This window comes from Tasmannia lanceolata, unplaced genomic scaffold, assembly GCF_043159265.1.
Source record: "Tasmannia lanceolata isolate RefF3 unplaced genomic scaffold, GAP_Taslan_0.1 ptg000008l, whole genome shotgun sequence".
Taxonomy (NCBI): domain Eukaryota; kingdom Viridiplantae; phylum Streptophyta; class Magnoliopsida; order Canellales; family Winteraceae; genus Tasmannia; species Tasmannia lanceolata.
In genome coordinates this window covers 2,413,358-2,429,782 of record NW_027518685.1, presented here as the reverse complement: position 1 = coordinate 2,429,782, position 16,425 = coordinate 2,413,358, and the positions used below count along the sequence as shown (strand labels likewise).

Here is a 16,425-nt window from a genome sequence, read left to right as displayed (position 1 = left end):
ATTGTTGGAGAAAATCAGACTCAAGGGAAGACTAGAAGAGTTATCGGGACATAGTATGTACAGCGCTTTATCTTCTCACTATGCAGTTTGATTATTCGATTTTAAACCACAATCTTTCTATGGGACCTAAGATTTACATGAAGAAATTAGATATGCAAATAACATTGGATAATCAAGAAATGAATTTTCATAATTGATGAATCTATTAGAAATATTTCACACTCGAACGTAAAGTTTTTTGTACAATTGTGGATGCAGTGGTTATATGTCTCCCGAGTACGCATACGATGGGCTTTTCTCAGTGAAATCCGATGTATTTAGCTTCGGGGTCATACTACTTGAGATCATCAGTGGGGAGAAGAACACGAGTTTTCATCACTGCGATGACTCTTTGAGCCTTTTGGGATTTGTAAGTAAAAATTTTCTTATTTTTTCATTGATTTTTATGATTCAGAGTTGTCTTTATAGATCACTGAGACCATCTTTCAGGCATGGAAATTGTGGAAAGAAGACAAAGTGTTAGATTTTGTTGATCCATCATTACATGAATTCAATTCGAGTGAAGCGTTGAAGTGCTTCCAATTGGGGCTCTTGTGCGTGCAAGAAGATGCAATAGATCGACCGACCATGGCTTTCATTCTTGCCATGCTTGTTAGTGAAACTGTGAATCTTCCCATGCCTAAGCAACCAGCCACTTTTATTAGGAGGTATCACTCTGAGGCAGATTCTTCTAGAAATGAAACAACAATCACAACATTGGAAGGTCGATAAACACATGCACAAGCATCACATTCATCGGTTTATCTCTGTTCCTGTATTTTCAGGTATTCATTATTTGTTCCTGTAATTTAAGGTATTCTTTGGTCATACCGTATCTAGTTTCATGGCAAAAAGAGCACTAAAAAGTTCCTATCCCTAGAAACCAAAATCTAGGAATTTTTTTTGAGAGGCTGTTGATGAAATATACATTTGGTATCATACACCCCACGATTTATTTTGAATTTCTTTCTCTGGCTCATCAGCTCATTCAGAGTTGTTACATCCAATGAAGCCAAAGAGATGGGGCTCATGATAACAAAACAACAGGGTTTAAATATCAGCCCCTGTTTTCAAATTGATGAGAATAACATGAACTCATCTTAGGATTCTTCCATAAAAGGTAAGAATCTCCATAACCAATGCCTTCAAAATTTTATCATTAAAATAAGACCTTCCAAATTTCTTGACATTCTTTTATGAACTTGAATCAAAATTTGTGGAAATGCAACCAAAGAAGTTTGAGTATGTGAAGTTCAAGTGATAGGTTGTTTATCGTTGGGATAGCAAGTCAAGGTTTATTTGGTCCTTCGATGTACTTGTTATCTTCTTCTCTGTTCACATCGATTCTTAGATAACATTTTACTGGAACAAAATTGTTGAACAGTAGACAGGATAATTTCAAGTTAAACATATCCAAACAGGATAGATAATCCTAGGAATAGCTTATCCAAGGACATAAATCCTCATAGTGAACAGTCAATAGTGTGAAAAGATCATGATGTCCAAAACATTTTATGAAGTAGAGGCCCCTATTTTTTGCCCCTAGACCAAATTTATATGGTTCAAAATCAGACACATGATCTTACCCAAGAAATGGTTAGGATCATATCTGAACACATAACTATTCTTAGATAGCCCTTAAACCACCTATTGTCATCGTTACACATAATTTTGCCAAGTTAAGAAGTACATGAGTTTAGAAGACATGGGTGTAATCAATATCTAAATTTAGATTAAGATATACCCTAGTGACCATATAAGACCCATATCAAGTCTATTTTTAAATAACCTACAATATATCTATGACAGTGGATACGAAGAGAAACCCAAGATTTATGTGGTTTAACATAGTGTACGACTATGTCCAAGTGCATACTGATCAGTTGCCTTCGAAATAAATCCATGGAAAATTACTTGGCCAGCGCGGTAAAACACATCTTCCACAAAAAATTTCCCTGTATCCAAACAGCCCTTGTAGTCATCTAGCAATACCTATAGTTCACATCCTGATATTGAATCAGTTGGAGAAGCCACGAAACGGCTATAGACAAGAAATTTCGCAAAGACTTTGGGCACGTCCGGCTGCCAAGAAAAACATTTCCTGACAAATCGCCATCTCCAAATGTAAATTGGACAGAAATCAGGAAACAAAATCATGGACACGACATCTCCAATCAAGAGAAGATGTAAAAAATCCGGTAATTGAAATCTCTACTCAAAACCGATCCAATCGTTTCCGGGTTTTTAGTAACTTCTCAACGCCGGTTTCATTGGTTTTAAGATTTTGTTTGCAGATTTTTAGCCGCCTTCACCCTAATCTCCACTTGGAGATGACGATTTGTCAGGAAAAATATTTCCTGCCAGCCAGACGTGCCCTTTGAGGCAAATGAAACTCTACGTGCTGCTGATGCCATTTAACTGCAATTTGTTCAGCGTTATTTATTTAAACCTGGTTTGTTTCATGTAGGCCCCTTTGATTAACTTCAATTCTCTATTCTGTTACCCTTTAACACTGTCTATGGTTAACTTTAAGAAAACTATCTAATCCTTCGCAGAACAATTAAAACATGACAGGTGAGAAACATATACCAATGGAAGGTAAAAATATACATGAGAGCTGGAAATATGGAACTTTAAAGTAAAAATGAATCAAATTATGTATCTTTCTTACTGGTTCCTATATCATGAACTTTGTTACAACCCAGTTCGTGCTTATTAGTTTGCAATACAGCATAGCATTTGAGTGAAACCAGGCAAATAGATTCAAAGAATTTCATGGGTGTGGTAAATAAACGAATATGAATTGTTATACAAGAATGCTAGTGCCACTTGTGCATGTAAGAAATGCATGGTACTACGTGCGTAGATTGGTCAATATGATGAGGCTTCTTCTAGCAGTTTATTTTCAAATGATATTTTGGCTATTTAGAATTTGAGCCTCTAGCTCAATTGGTTGAGACTTTGCTTTGCAAACTTGAGGTCCAAGGTTCAAAAGTTGTACACCGGTTTGCCATGCCCTAGCTTTGATACTACCTGGTAGGACCCTGGTAGAACAGAGGGTGCCCAAGTCCTTAAGCCCTTCTACATCCATTAACTTTTCCGACAACACAAATCTATTAAATATGCGCACCCTAGTGGCATTTATATGCACCCCGAAGCTATGCTTATTCTTTGGTTGGGGTGGGTGCATGATGAGTTCCTAAATTTTGACCTCAGAGCTGGGTTTGGTTAGAGCCTCTTGTGCCCACATTATCTTGGGCTTCGTTGGGCTAGAGGCTCATTTTCACCCAATTCTCATGATTAAATCTAAATATCAAGAAAGCAGAGAGAAAGAGAGAGAGACAGAGAGACAGAAAGAGAGAGAGAGAGAGTGAGACAGAAAAAGAGAGAGAGACAGAGAGATAAAGAGAGAGAGAGAGCGGGAGATGGAAGAGGCAGTGAGTGGCATGTTTGAGGGAGTGACCGAGAAATTCCCTCGAATCATAGAAAATTCCAGGCAAGAAATCTTGCAAAGATTAGCAGATCCGTTTGATCAACGTACTTACTTTGCGGGATGGCAAGGTGTGGGGAGATGGAGAACGGGAAGATATATAGCAAAGGTGGCAATGGAATCCCATCTGTTCGATGTGTTTATTAATTGTAAGGCAAGGAACCCATTGTACTACACGGGATTTGCAGATGAAAATTGCACAGAAATTGGGAATTCAATTACCTACAAAGGATGATGATAATGATCATGATCACGATGACGACAATGATGATCTTCATTCTGATGTTGGTGCTGATGAGAAGGTAGCGTATAGAATCCAGGAATCGTTGGTGAGTAGAAGGTTCTTCTTGCTTATAGAAGATGTTTATACACCAAGAGCCAAGTTGGAAGTAATAGGAGTTCCCACCGACATATTGTCAGCAAGAAGATCCAAGATTGTATTAGTGTTTTATAGTTTTCGTGATTCATGGACTTCGGAAAATCCTGGACGACCATGAGTCATAGTTTTTGATAGCTTTAACAAGGACAACACATGGGAGTTGTTGTACATGGAGGCAGCTCAAGTGGCTGCTGCTTTGTTGATGAGATGTGGAGGAACTACTCCTACTCTAACTCCAGACATTGTCCTCGACTGCCTCTTTTATCTTGAGCTGGTCAGATCTGATTTTATGCGACGTATACCCATTCCCGAACTGGTATGGCTTCTAAGATATTGGATGGCAGAGGGATTGCTTGGAGGAGTAGAGGATTGTGATTCGCTAGAGACCACATTGCTTCAACCTCTACTCATGGAACTCCGGGATCATGCCATGCTCCAAGATGATAATACTGTGCCTCCACTTATATGGGAAATAGCTCCTTCTGGAGGTTTTGTAAAATGGTATGCTCCTGAAACTCGGTACGGTGTATCAGAAAAGCCTCCCATGTTTGATAAGTGGGAAGGCGCAAAGAGGATCTACGTCAAGTCCCATGAGGATGTGCGTCTGCTCTTTGCGGATACTAGATTTAGGCTTCCTCCAAAATGCTCTAAACTAATAACTTTGTTGAACCTGTATCACTTGGAACATCTCCCTGAATCCTTTTTTGATCACATTCCGGGACTTCGAGTCCTCCACCTCTCATCCTCAGGTATGTCATCGTTGCCCTCTTCTTTGTCTTCTTTGCGCAACCTTCGATTACTCAGATTAAACAACTGTAACAGCTTAGAGAATCTTTCCCCTTCCATATTACAAGCTTTGGAGAAACTTGAGTTGCTTGATCTTTCTGGAAATTCCTTTAAAGAAATGCTAGACGAAACCTTTGAGAACATGCACAATCTCCGACATCTAGATCTTTCTTCTACTCAAATCACCTCATTTCCGTCATCAATTTCCAGCTTGCACAATCTTAGGTTTCTCAATCTTTCCAACACGCTGATCATCTCACTTCCATCAACACTGTAAGGCCTTAGAGTTCTCAAAAAGTTGTCATTAGGAGGTTGCACTATATTAAGGACTGTGATGCCTTTTTTGCAACATCTCACCACACTCGAACAACTTGACATCTCGAATTGTGCAAACCTACAAGATATGCAAGAAGCTGCTGCTTCTTTCGGGCACATCTTGCCAATACTTCGAGTCCTTGACCTTTCAAACACAACCCCGACTGTTCACCTCTCCCTTAGAGGTAACTCGAGCTTGGAGACCATAAACTTGAAAGGGCTAACAAACCTTGAGGTTCTTGATCTATCTAGCACTATTATCAAGGAATTTCCATACGAGATCTCGGACTTTACACGCCGCCTTAGACACTTGGACCTACTCGGCACAAAGCACCTTCTCTTTGTTGATTGGGAAAGAATACGTCTGCTACCACAAGAGCTGATTTGGAATCAATGTGAAGCAAAAAATGGAGACGGAGGTGGAGCTTTCAGTTCTGTGACCAGCGCTGAGTTTTTTGCATCTCTAAAAGCTTCCTCTCCCTTGTGGAACCAAAACTGCTTTTCCCGGTTCCGTTTCTGTATCTCTCCTTGTGAAGAACAGGGGAATGTAGATGAAGACATCCTTCATCTTCAAGGGGAACAATTTTTCTACAACAACTATTACACCCAAAGCCAAAGACACAGTTTTGCTAATCCAAAAAGCCATCTTGACAGACATTTAGATATCCGAGGAGGTGAGAGGCTTGGCGATAAGATCTCTGGAAGCAAATTTGTTGACAGGGTTTCAGACCACACGGATTCGTTAACATTGTGTAACAATATGTTTGTTACAAGTCTATCGGTTTTGGAGAATGTCGGAGATATGGCGGAATTAAAAGAATGTGAGATAATGAAATGCAACAACTTGGAGAATATCTTTGTTGGAAAAACTGCATGGATTCCCTCATTAAGGTGCCTAGAAAAACTGTGTCTCTCTCATCTAGCAAGACTGAGGACAGTGTGCGAGGGGACATTTGGGAGAGGAAGCTTCACTTCCTTGAAAAGCATATGCATAGAGTTTTGTCCCAGACTTGTCAAGCTCTTCTCTTCTGATGTATGTTTAGGAACACTTGAAACACTCGAAATAAGATTTTGTGCCAGACTGGAGGAGATGTTTCAGGGGGGAAGGATAGAAGGAAGCTCCCTCCAACGGCTACACACCATATGTTTGTGGAAGTTACCCCATTTGACGAGTATTTACAGCGGCCATTGTCTGCTGCATGCATTAAAGAAGCTCAAAGTCAAAGGATGTCCAAAGCTAAGGAAGCTCCCTCTCCATGTCATTGTTGATAATCCAGACCAAAATGTTGCACCAACAGAGGTAGAGATTGAAGGTGACCTGAAATGGTGGAACCAACTCCAATGGGAAGGTGAGGGGATCAAAGGCAACATCCATTTTCATGAATAGTGCTTATTCCCATCTGATTCTTCGCTCCTTATTCTCCAAGGTTTCTGATTATATTTGTTACTCTTTGTTGCTTGTGTGTATTGATATTTGTGGTTTCTGTATTTAGTTATTTTTTTGAAGAAGTTCTGTATTTAGTTATTATGAAAGCTATCGTGTGAGTCCATGATTTGTGATCACTTTTGTATTTTTTTGTTTTTTTGAATGATATGATTACGTTTGTATTAGAATTGTTTTGCGCTTCCAAAAATGCATATTTGATATCAGGTTTGTATTAGAGGTTGTCTGTGCTTCCAACTTTGATGATCCTCATTGTATGAATGTAGATTGTCTTATTTTTCACAAAACAAATTTGGACTTGAACGGTGACAATTTTATTTCAATATTCCCGAGAGAATGGACAAGATATGAGTTGCTCTAACATTCAGGATTAATTAAAAATTAATTTGAGGACCATGTTTCAGCGCTGAACCTGGCATAGTATGCGGTAAGAACAAACAAGAGGTCCAGTTCCGTTTGGTTGCCTGAATTTTTTTGGTTCTTGGGATTTTTGTGGAACAAAAACTTCTGGGGGGTTGTTTGGTTGCTTGAACTGTTGGGAAGAAAGGAAAAATCTTCTATAAGCTTATTTTTGGTTCCTGGGAGTGTTTTTTTTCCTTCCTAGGGTTTTGTTGGGGGAATATTTTGGTTCCTGGGATTATTTTGGGCCCACCAACCAAACGTGGGTTTCCTGTGGAAATTCCACGAAAGTCCCAAGAATCAAAAAAATTCCGGCAACCAAACGTAGCTGGCCATATCTCTTGATCGATACATTTGAAAACCAATATATTTAAAACCACCAGTGCATTAGCAGTAGCCAATAAATCAGAATCAACCAAATAGTTTTGTTGGGCAAACCTGAGCCTCAATCCCAAGCATTAAACCCCGAGCATCAACTAATATAAAATATTCCCCCAACCCTAAAAAGGTTTATTTAACTGTAACCAACGGTTTTGGGAAATGCTCATATCAGCACAATTGTGTTTTAATAATTGCACAAATCTAGCTTGTCTTTTCTTTTTTAATTGACTTTTGAAAGCCTTTTGGGAACTGTAATGACCTTTGACAGCTCTTTAAATAATAAAGGACAAGATGGGTTAATGTAATTATCAAAACATGGTTGTGCAGATATCATTTCCCATTTTTTAAATTCTCATATCTATATTTACTAGTGGGACTACCCGTGCAAGAAGCTATTGATAAGTCTGTTAGTATGAGTAGAAAGTCTTTGAGAAGTTTTCGATGGCATCATCATCATATTTTAAAAACTCAATTAGTTTGGAGCAAGTTTCTTTGTGAAAAAACATGGCAGAAACTATTATCACCTTTTTTTTAAAGTTATGCAAGAGTTTAATGAAGATAAAATTGACTGTGTAGCTTGGCAGTGGTATTCTAATTCAAGCAAAACCTAATTTCCACCGGAAAAAAACTTAGATATATCTTTTTTCTTAAATTTTCTGTGAATTTAGGTAGAAAAGGCATTATCAACACCCATTTTGAAACTTTTCAGTTTCCACACAATGCATCTATTAAAGATGAAGATAGGCATGTCACCTCAATGCAGTTCAAACTATCTGAATCCAATTACCAAAACTATAGAGACAAAATTTAAGCAAGCAAACTAACTACCTTGTATAATGCCATCTTAAAAAGCATATATACTGTTAAAATCAGAAGATTTCTAATAAACTCTTGGATAAATTACAATGAGACAAGCCTGGGTGGCAACGGTTCAGTTTCGGTTTGACCCCCAAACCGAAACCGAACCGAACATGCTTACCTCCAAACCGAAACCGAAACCAAAACACTCCAAACCAAACCAAACCGATCATACACACCAAACCGCCCAGATTCATGCAGGCTTTTGGATCGTAGACCTGGCTCGACCCGAAACCCGAGAAACATGAACCCAACCCAAGCTATTTTCTGGTCGAGTCGGGTAAAACCTGACCCAAGTTGCAGCCCTAGTAAAAATGCATCAAACTATGTATCTTACTGGTTCGTAATTCTCTAGTTTTGGCGTATTATCATGAACTATGTTACAACCATGGTTTTAAATTTTGACCGAAATCCAAAATTTTGGAGACTGAAACCGAAATTTTCCGTCATTTTCGCCATTTACCAAATTCGGACCGAAATTTCATTAAAATGCCATTATTTTTATTTTTTTTAAAAGTGTCACAAAATTTCAGACCAATTTCGGAATTTCGGACCAAATTACCAAATTTTGGATTTCGCCGAAATTTCAGTTTTCGGTGGGGTCCAAAACTGTTACCGAAACCGAAATTTTAAACCATGGTTACAATTCAGTTCGTGCTTCATAGTTTGCAATACAGCATAGCGTTTGAGTGAAACCAGGTAAATAGATTCAAAGCATTTCATGGGTGTGGTAGATAAACTAATATGAATATTGCTTCAACCCAGCATGGCCCCCAAATGTTTGAAGTGATTTTTTTATAGGTAAGCTAGGGTTTGGCGGGGACCCCTACCAGTTTATTAGATAAAGAGAAAGATAAAATATTCAAGATTACAAAACCACCCAATCTTAGAGCATAAGAGAGATAAGAAGCACAAGAAAACAAGGGAGATAAAAGGAGATCTATGACTATGAATCTGATGCACTTCACGATCAGCTACCTAATTTGATTTTCGTCAATGAGTTCCAACTGATCTTACTGATTCTCTAGCTCTTCATGTGCACAGGGGCGGAGGCACATATAGCATGAGGGGGTCCATGGCCCCCCAATGACATACAAATCCCTCTTATATTCATGTATGTACATGCATGCTTAGCTAGTTTAGTGGCCCCCCAAATGCTAGTCCCCCCCCCCCCCCCCCCAAGTGTAAATTCCTGGCTCCGCCCCTGCATGTGCATGTAAGAAATGTGATGCAGGGAGCGTGAGAGCAGCAACACCAAGATGGAGATCAATAAAAGAAGCGACTAAAATAATCTAGTGGGGGTTTGAAAACCATGCTATGGTTTGGAGAAAAGCTCCAACATAACAGTTGACAGGAGTAAAGCTCCTTCACCCATGTGAACGAGCCAATGCTCTTCACAAAAGATAGCCGAAAAATAAACTTTATTCAATATGTTCTTCTTTCCTCATGCCATTCCATTATATAAAAAGCCAAAACCTAAGAATTGCAAGCCTAAATTCTTGCCTAACTATTATTCTCAATCTTCTAACTAAAGCAACATAAATAAAAAGAAGAAACATGACTAAAACTTTCCTAAAATAGTAATCGCGCAATATAACTATACCATATCCTAAAACTGCTTATAACTTAGCCAAATCAACTCCAAATAGCGTAATTATGGGCTCTTCAGATAGGTAATTGAAAAACCTTTCTAAAAACACCAAAATCAAGCTAAAAGAACAAGATTTGACGTCCCAAAAAAATACCACAACGCCGCACGTTCTTCATCATTGAAATGCACGGTACTATGTTCGTACATTGGTCAATATGATGAGACTTCTAGCATTTTATTTTCAAATGACATCCTGTGACGCTTCTCATACATGGATATTGTGGCTATTTAGAATTTGAGCCTCTAGCTCAGCTCCATTGGTTAAGGCTTTTCTTTGCAAACTTGGGGTCAGAGGTTCAAAAGTTGTACACCGGTCTGCCACACCCCGGCTTTGAAACTGCTTGACAGGACCTTGGTAGAATCCACCCTTAAAAGCTAGCTGTTAAGGGAAGGGTGCCCAAGTCCTTAAGCCCTTCCACGGCCATTCACTTTTCCGATGTGGGATCTTTGCTTTGCGTGAAACCGAAACACAAATCAATTAAATATGCGCACCCGAATGACATTTATATGCACCCATGCGATGCTTATTCTTTGGTTGGGGTGGGTGCATGATAAGTTCCTAAATTTTAACTTAAGATCGAGTTGGGTTTGGGTAGAGCCTCTTGTGCCCACATTATCTTGGGCTTCGTTGGGCTTTACTAGGTATACTCAGGTATACCCCCCTACCTGAATAAATTTAGCCAAAATTTCAACCCTAGTTATTTGAGTGTCAAAAGTGCGAGGGAAGTAAAATTGAGCGAACCTGGGTGCCATTATCAAAATTGATGCGTGGCATCTAAAGTAATCCCTAGCAAATCCCATAGGCCCTGTTCGTTTCAGATTGTGGCAGCCAATTGTGAGCCCTAGACCGATTATCGGACTCAATTAAACATAATTTTGAGTCCAATAATTGGTTTGGGGCTTACAATTAGTTGTCACAATCTCAAACGAACGGGGAGTCGTCCAGCCAATTATCGGATTCAAAATTAATTTAATTTTCAGTCCAATAATTGGTTGGGGGGCTCACAATTGGCAGTAACAATCTCAAATGAACAGGGCCTTAGTGTAAATGGATAATACAATATTTATTTATGGGGGCTCATATATTCGCCCTGATAAATTCACCTCCCTTTGGGTCGGCATTCACCCCCCTTGAGGCTGATTTTAGTGTAAATCATTAATTCCATGTGACTAGCCAGTTAGCGGTTTAAAAAAACAGACTCCCTCATTTGACCCCTTTCAAACTGTATCTAATGCTTTTATGGGATTTGAGCTCCCTTCATTTGTCTTTTAGTGGAAGTGGCTCCAATGGTTGATGCCCGTTTTTATTCCCAAAACGGATTCCCGTTTTCCGACAAAATCATGTGAGGGAACAGCTTCTCGACCATATAACCCCAATGCCCAGATATCTAATTGCTTGCGAGACGGTCCCTTTGAAGACGCCCAATACCTGTTTGACTGAATGCCACATTGTTAGTGACCTACTTGAAATCTGAGTTTTGTGATTTCACGAGGCCTGTCTGGTTCCCAATTGTGCGTGGGAGAGTAGTGGAATGGGAAGTCAAACGGGAGAAGCAAGGAATAACAATCAAGAGGGAGATGAGTGGTAGACTGGTAGGTGTAAAAGTGTCATTTGGTTATCATTTGTGAGGGAGCTTGCTTGAAAATAAAAAGTCGTTTGGTTTTGGTTGCATGTATTTGAGAAGAAAAAATGTGTCACTTCAAGTTAATATTGTGAGGGAGCTTGCTTGAAAAGGAGACATGTGGACAGTAGGCAGAGATGTGTCACTTCAAGTTAATATTCCAGAAATCTTCTTTGCAAAATCCTTGGATTTGGAGGAATTGCAATCGACTTTCATTAGGTGGCCACCGACTAGCAGCCGACAAGCGGAGTGGTCAAAAAGAGGTTTTAAAATAAAAACGCAACCAAACGGTATCGGGGCTTCAAATCCCACCGCTACCCCATCATTCTTCAAGCATTTTGGCAACCAAACAGGCACTAGGGCTGTAAACGAGCCGAGCCGAGCTTGGCCAGGCTCGGCTCGGCTCGGCTTGTTAAGCTCAAAAGCTCGGCTCAGGCTCGAACCAGGCTCGGGCTCGAGAGTAGCTCGCGAGCCTTATCGAGCTCGGGTTATATTAAATTCACACCCCTCATCTTCCCTGGACAGCCCTATCTAGTGTAATTTGACTACTCTATTTACACTTAGGGGGGTGGTCCAAGTAACAAATGGGGTTCCAAAAAAGAAGTGACAGATTTTGCCTCCCCCTTTCACTCCCTGGACAACCCTTTTAGTGTATATATTAATATATAATATATATATTTAAATATATTAAATTCTTAACGAGCCTTAACGAGCCGAGCCTGGCCTAACTCGGGCTCGCTCGTTAAGCTTAACGAGCCTCGGCTCGGCTCGTTAAGGATTCGAGCCGAGCTCTAGCGAGCTTCCAAGCCCGAGCCAAAATTGACACCCTTAGATTTCACTGTTAGGTAGTGACCTACGAATAAACATCAATAAATAATATTCCCTTTTGAAAGAAACTCTCTCTCTCTCTCTCACTCAGAATCAAAACCCTATTTGCAAAGCTTGCTCCACCCTCAGTACTGGTGGAGAAAGGTAGGAAAAATAAATGTTATATAACGTGGAGAGGAAGAGACAAATCTTCCAAGATCCTCCCCCCCCCCCCCCCCCCTATGAAAGTAAGGTATCTATGCCTCTTTCTTTTTCTTTTACGTGTAGTAGTGATCTTGGAACCTTCCAATAAAGAAAAAGTAAAAAACAAGAGTAAAGCATTTCTTGGGTATGCGTAAATGACTGCATTGGCCAAAGATTCTAAGGCCATCCATAGAAGACTTAAATGGAGGCTTGCGAAGAAAAAAACCCTTAGACGAGAAGCTGGTATTCAGTTCCGGGTACATTGCTCTCTGCCTTTATTTCCCAGTTTAATACCATCATTTTCACAAAAAAATAATATGATTCACTGGATATATAAAGAAAGAAGAGAGAGAAAGCGGAGAGAGAAAGAGAGAGAGCGGGAGATGGAAGAGGCGGTGAGTGGCATGTTTGAGGGAGTGACCGAGAAATTCCCTCGAATCATAGAAAATTCCAGGGGAAAAATCTTGGAAAGATTAGCAAATCGGATCGATCAACTTATTTATGTTAGGGGATGGAATGGTGTGGGGAGATGGAGAACGGGAAGATATGTAGCAAAGGAGGCAATCGAATCTCATTTGTTCGATGTGTTTATAATTGTAATGCAAGGAACCCATTGTACTACACGGGATTTGCAGATGAAAATTGCGCAGAAATTGGGAATTCAACTACCTGCCACGGATGATGATGATGATGATGATGATGATGATGACGATGATGTTGGTGCTGATGTTGGTGCTGATGAGGAAGTTGCGTCTAGAATCCAGGAATCGTTGGTGAGTAGAAGGTTCTTCTTGCTTATAGAAGAAGCTTATACACCAAGATCCAAGTTGGAAGTAATAGGAGTTCCCACCGACAGATTGTCAGCAAGAAGATCCAAGATTGTATTAGTGTTTCCATATCATGCTCGTCGTAATTTATTTACTAGGGAAGAGGTGAACCAGCGAGTCAAAGAGTTTGATGGCTTGAACAAGGAGAACGCATGGGAGTTGTTGTACATGGAGGCGCCTCAAGTTCGTCGTAATGTATTTACTTGGGAAGAGGTGAACCGACGAGTCATAGAGTTTGATGGCTTGAACGAAGAGAACGCATGGGAGTTGTTGTACATGGAGGCGGCTCAAGTGGCTGCTGCTTTGTTGAGATGTGGAGGAACTACTCCTACTTTAACTCCAGACATTGTCCTCGACTGCCTCTTTTACCTTGAGCTGGTCAGCTCTTCTGTTTCGTCAGCTTTTGTCGGTTCCACAGGGGAATGGCTTCTAAGATATTGGATGGCAGAGGGATTGCTTGGAGGAGTAGAGGATTGTGATTCGCTACAGACCTCGTTGCTTAAACCTCTAGTTATGGAACTCTGTGATCGTTGCATGCTCGAAGATGGTAGAACTACTGTGCCTTCACATATATGGAATATAGCTCCTTCTAGAGGTTTTGTAAAATGGTATTTTCCTCGAACTCCGTACGGTGTATCAGAAGAGACTCCTAAAACATTGGAGAAGTTGGAAGGCGCAAAGAGGATCTACTTCCAGTACTTTGAGAATGTGAGTAGATTAAGCCTTCCTCCAAAATGCTCTAAACTAATAACTTTGTTGAGCCTCCATTGCTTGGAACATCTCCCCGAACCCTTTTTTGAGCACATGACGGGACTTCGAGTACTCGAGGTCTCATCCTCCCGTATGTCATCGTTGCCCTCTTCTTTGTCTTTTTTGTGCAACCTTCGATTACTCAGATTAAACAACTGTAACAGCTTAGAGAATCTTTCCCCTTCCATATTACAAGTTTTGGAGAAACTTGAGTGGCTCGATTTTTCTGGAAATTCCTTTAAGGAAATGCTAGAGGAAACCTTTGAGAACATGCACAATCTCCGACATCTAGATCTTTCTTCTACTCAAATCACCTCAGTTCCATCATCAATTTCCAGCTTGCACAATCTTAGGTTTCTCAATCTTTCCAACACGCTGATCATCTCACTTCCATCAACACTGTCTGGCCTTAGAGTTCTCAAAAAGTTGTCATTAGAAGGTTGCACTATATTAAAGACTGTGATGCCTTGTTTGCAACATCTCACCACTCTCGAACAACTTGACCTCTCGAATTGTGCAAACCTACAAGATATCCAAGAAGCTGCTCTTTCTTTTGGACACATCTTGCCAAAACTTCGAATCCTTGACCTTGCAAGGACAACCCCAATTGTTCACCTCTCCCTTAGAGGTAACTCAAGCTTGGAGACCATAAGCTTGAGAGGGCTAACAAACCTTGAGGTTCTTGATCTATCTGGTTCTATTATCAAGAAATTTCCATACGAGATCTCGGACTTTACACGCCTTAGACGCTTGGACCTACGGGGCACAAAGCACCTTCTCTCTGTTGTTTGGCAAAGCATATGGCTGCTACCGCAAGAGCTGATTTGGAATCAATGTGAAGCAAAAAATGGAGATGGAGGTGGAGCTTTCATTTCCGTGACCAGCGCTGAGTTTTTTGGATCTCTAAAAGCTTCCTCTCGCTTGTGGAACCAAAACTGCTTTTCCCGGTTCCGTTTCTGTGTCTCTCCTTGTGAAGAACAGGGGAACGTAGATAAAGACATCCTTCATCTTCGAGGGGAACAATTTTTCTACAACAACTATTACACCCAAAGCCAAAGACACAATTTTTCTAATCCAAAAAGCCATCTTGACAGACATTTAGATATCCGAGGAGGTGGGAAGCTTGGCGATAAGATCTCTGGAAGCAAATTTGTTGATGGGGTTTTAGGCCACACGGATTCGTTAACTTTGTGTAACAATATGTTTGTTACAAGTCTATCGGTTTTGGAGAATGTCGGAGATATGGCGGAATTAAAAGAATGTGAGATAACGAAATGCAACAACTTGGAGAATGTCTTTGTTGGAAAAACTGCAATGATTTCCTCATTAAGGTGCTTAGAAAAACTGTGTCTCTCTCATCTAGCAAGACTGAGGACAGTGTGCGAGGGGACATTTGGGCGAGGAAGCTTCACTTCCTTGAAAAGCATATGCATAGAGTTTTGTCCCAGACTCGTCAAGCTCTTCTCTTCTGAGGTATGTTTAGGAACACTTGAAACACTGGAAATAAGATTTTGTGCTAGACTGGAGGAGATGTTTCAGGGGGGAAGGACAGAAGGAAGCTCGCTCCAACGGCTACACACCATATGTTTGTGGGAGTTACCACATTTGATGAGTATTTACAACGGGCATTGTCAGCTGCGTGCATTAAAGAAGCTCAAAGTCAAAGGATGTCCAAAGCTAAGGAAGCTCCCTCTCCGTGTCATTGTTGATGATCCAGATCCAAATGGTACACCAACAAAGGTAGAGATTGAAGGTGAGCTGAAATGGTGGAACCAACTCCAATGGGAAGGTGAGGGGATCAAACGCAACATCCATTTTCATGAATCGTGCCCCTTTACCATCTGATTCTTCGCTCCTTATTCTTCAAGGCTTCTGATTATATTTGTTACTCTTTGTTGCTTGTGTGTATTGATATTTGTGGTTTGTGTATTTAGTTATTATGAAAGCTATCGTGTGAGTCCATGATTTGTGATCACTTCTGTATTTTTTTGTTTTTTTGAATGATATGATTACATTTGTATTAGAATTGGTTTGCACTTCCAAAAATGCATATTTGATATCAGGTTTGTATTAGAGGTTGTTTGTGTTACGGGTAAAATCGGCACCTACCGTCGATGAATGACACGTGGAGCTTCCAAGTAATTAGAAGCCGACCTATGGGATAAGGGAATGAGACCTTATCCTCTCCTTACAAATAGCAACGTTGAGGAACCGACCTTCACAGAGGCAATATACTCAAAGGCGGTGATTTTTCAAACATAGGAGTCTCATTGTTAGTAACTTATTGATATATGGAAATAGGATATCTATTGAAAGCAGATATAAACTTATCTCCCTAGAAAGTCGACCAATAAGGAAAGACTCCTAAAACAATAAGATTCTCACTATTATGGACTCTATTCTCTATAAAAAGGGATCCTTACTTCATAATGGAACTACATGAGACTTGATCCTCAAAAAAGGGGTACGTAGG

The 16,425-nt window shown here is 40.2% G+C and overlaps 2 protein-coding genes across 2 annotated transcripts; both read left to right on the top strand.

Moving 5' to 3' along the window:
* Positions 1–5,028: 5,028 nt before the first annotated feature.
* LOC143885614 (disease resistance protein At4g27190-like) lies at positions 5,029–6,396 on the top strand. Its single transcript, XM_077389811.1, has one exon. The coding sequence runs from the start codon at positions 5,029–5,031 to the stop codon at positions 6,394–6,396; it is 1,368 nt and encodes a 455-aa protein (XP_077245926.1).
* Positions 6,397–12,614: 6,218 nt separating this feature from the next.
* On the top strand, positions 12,615–16,005 carry LOC143882544 (disease resistance protein At4g27190-like). The gene has a single exon (XM_077386021.1). The coding sequence runs from the start codon at positions 12,693–12,695 to the stop codon at positions 15,795–15,797; it is 3,105 nt and encodes a 1,034-aa protein (XP_077242136.1). The 5' UTR covers positions 12,615–12,692; the 3' UTR covers positions 15,798–16,005.
* The last annotated feature ends 420 nt before the right edge of the window (positions 16,006–16,425 follow it).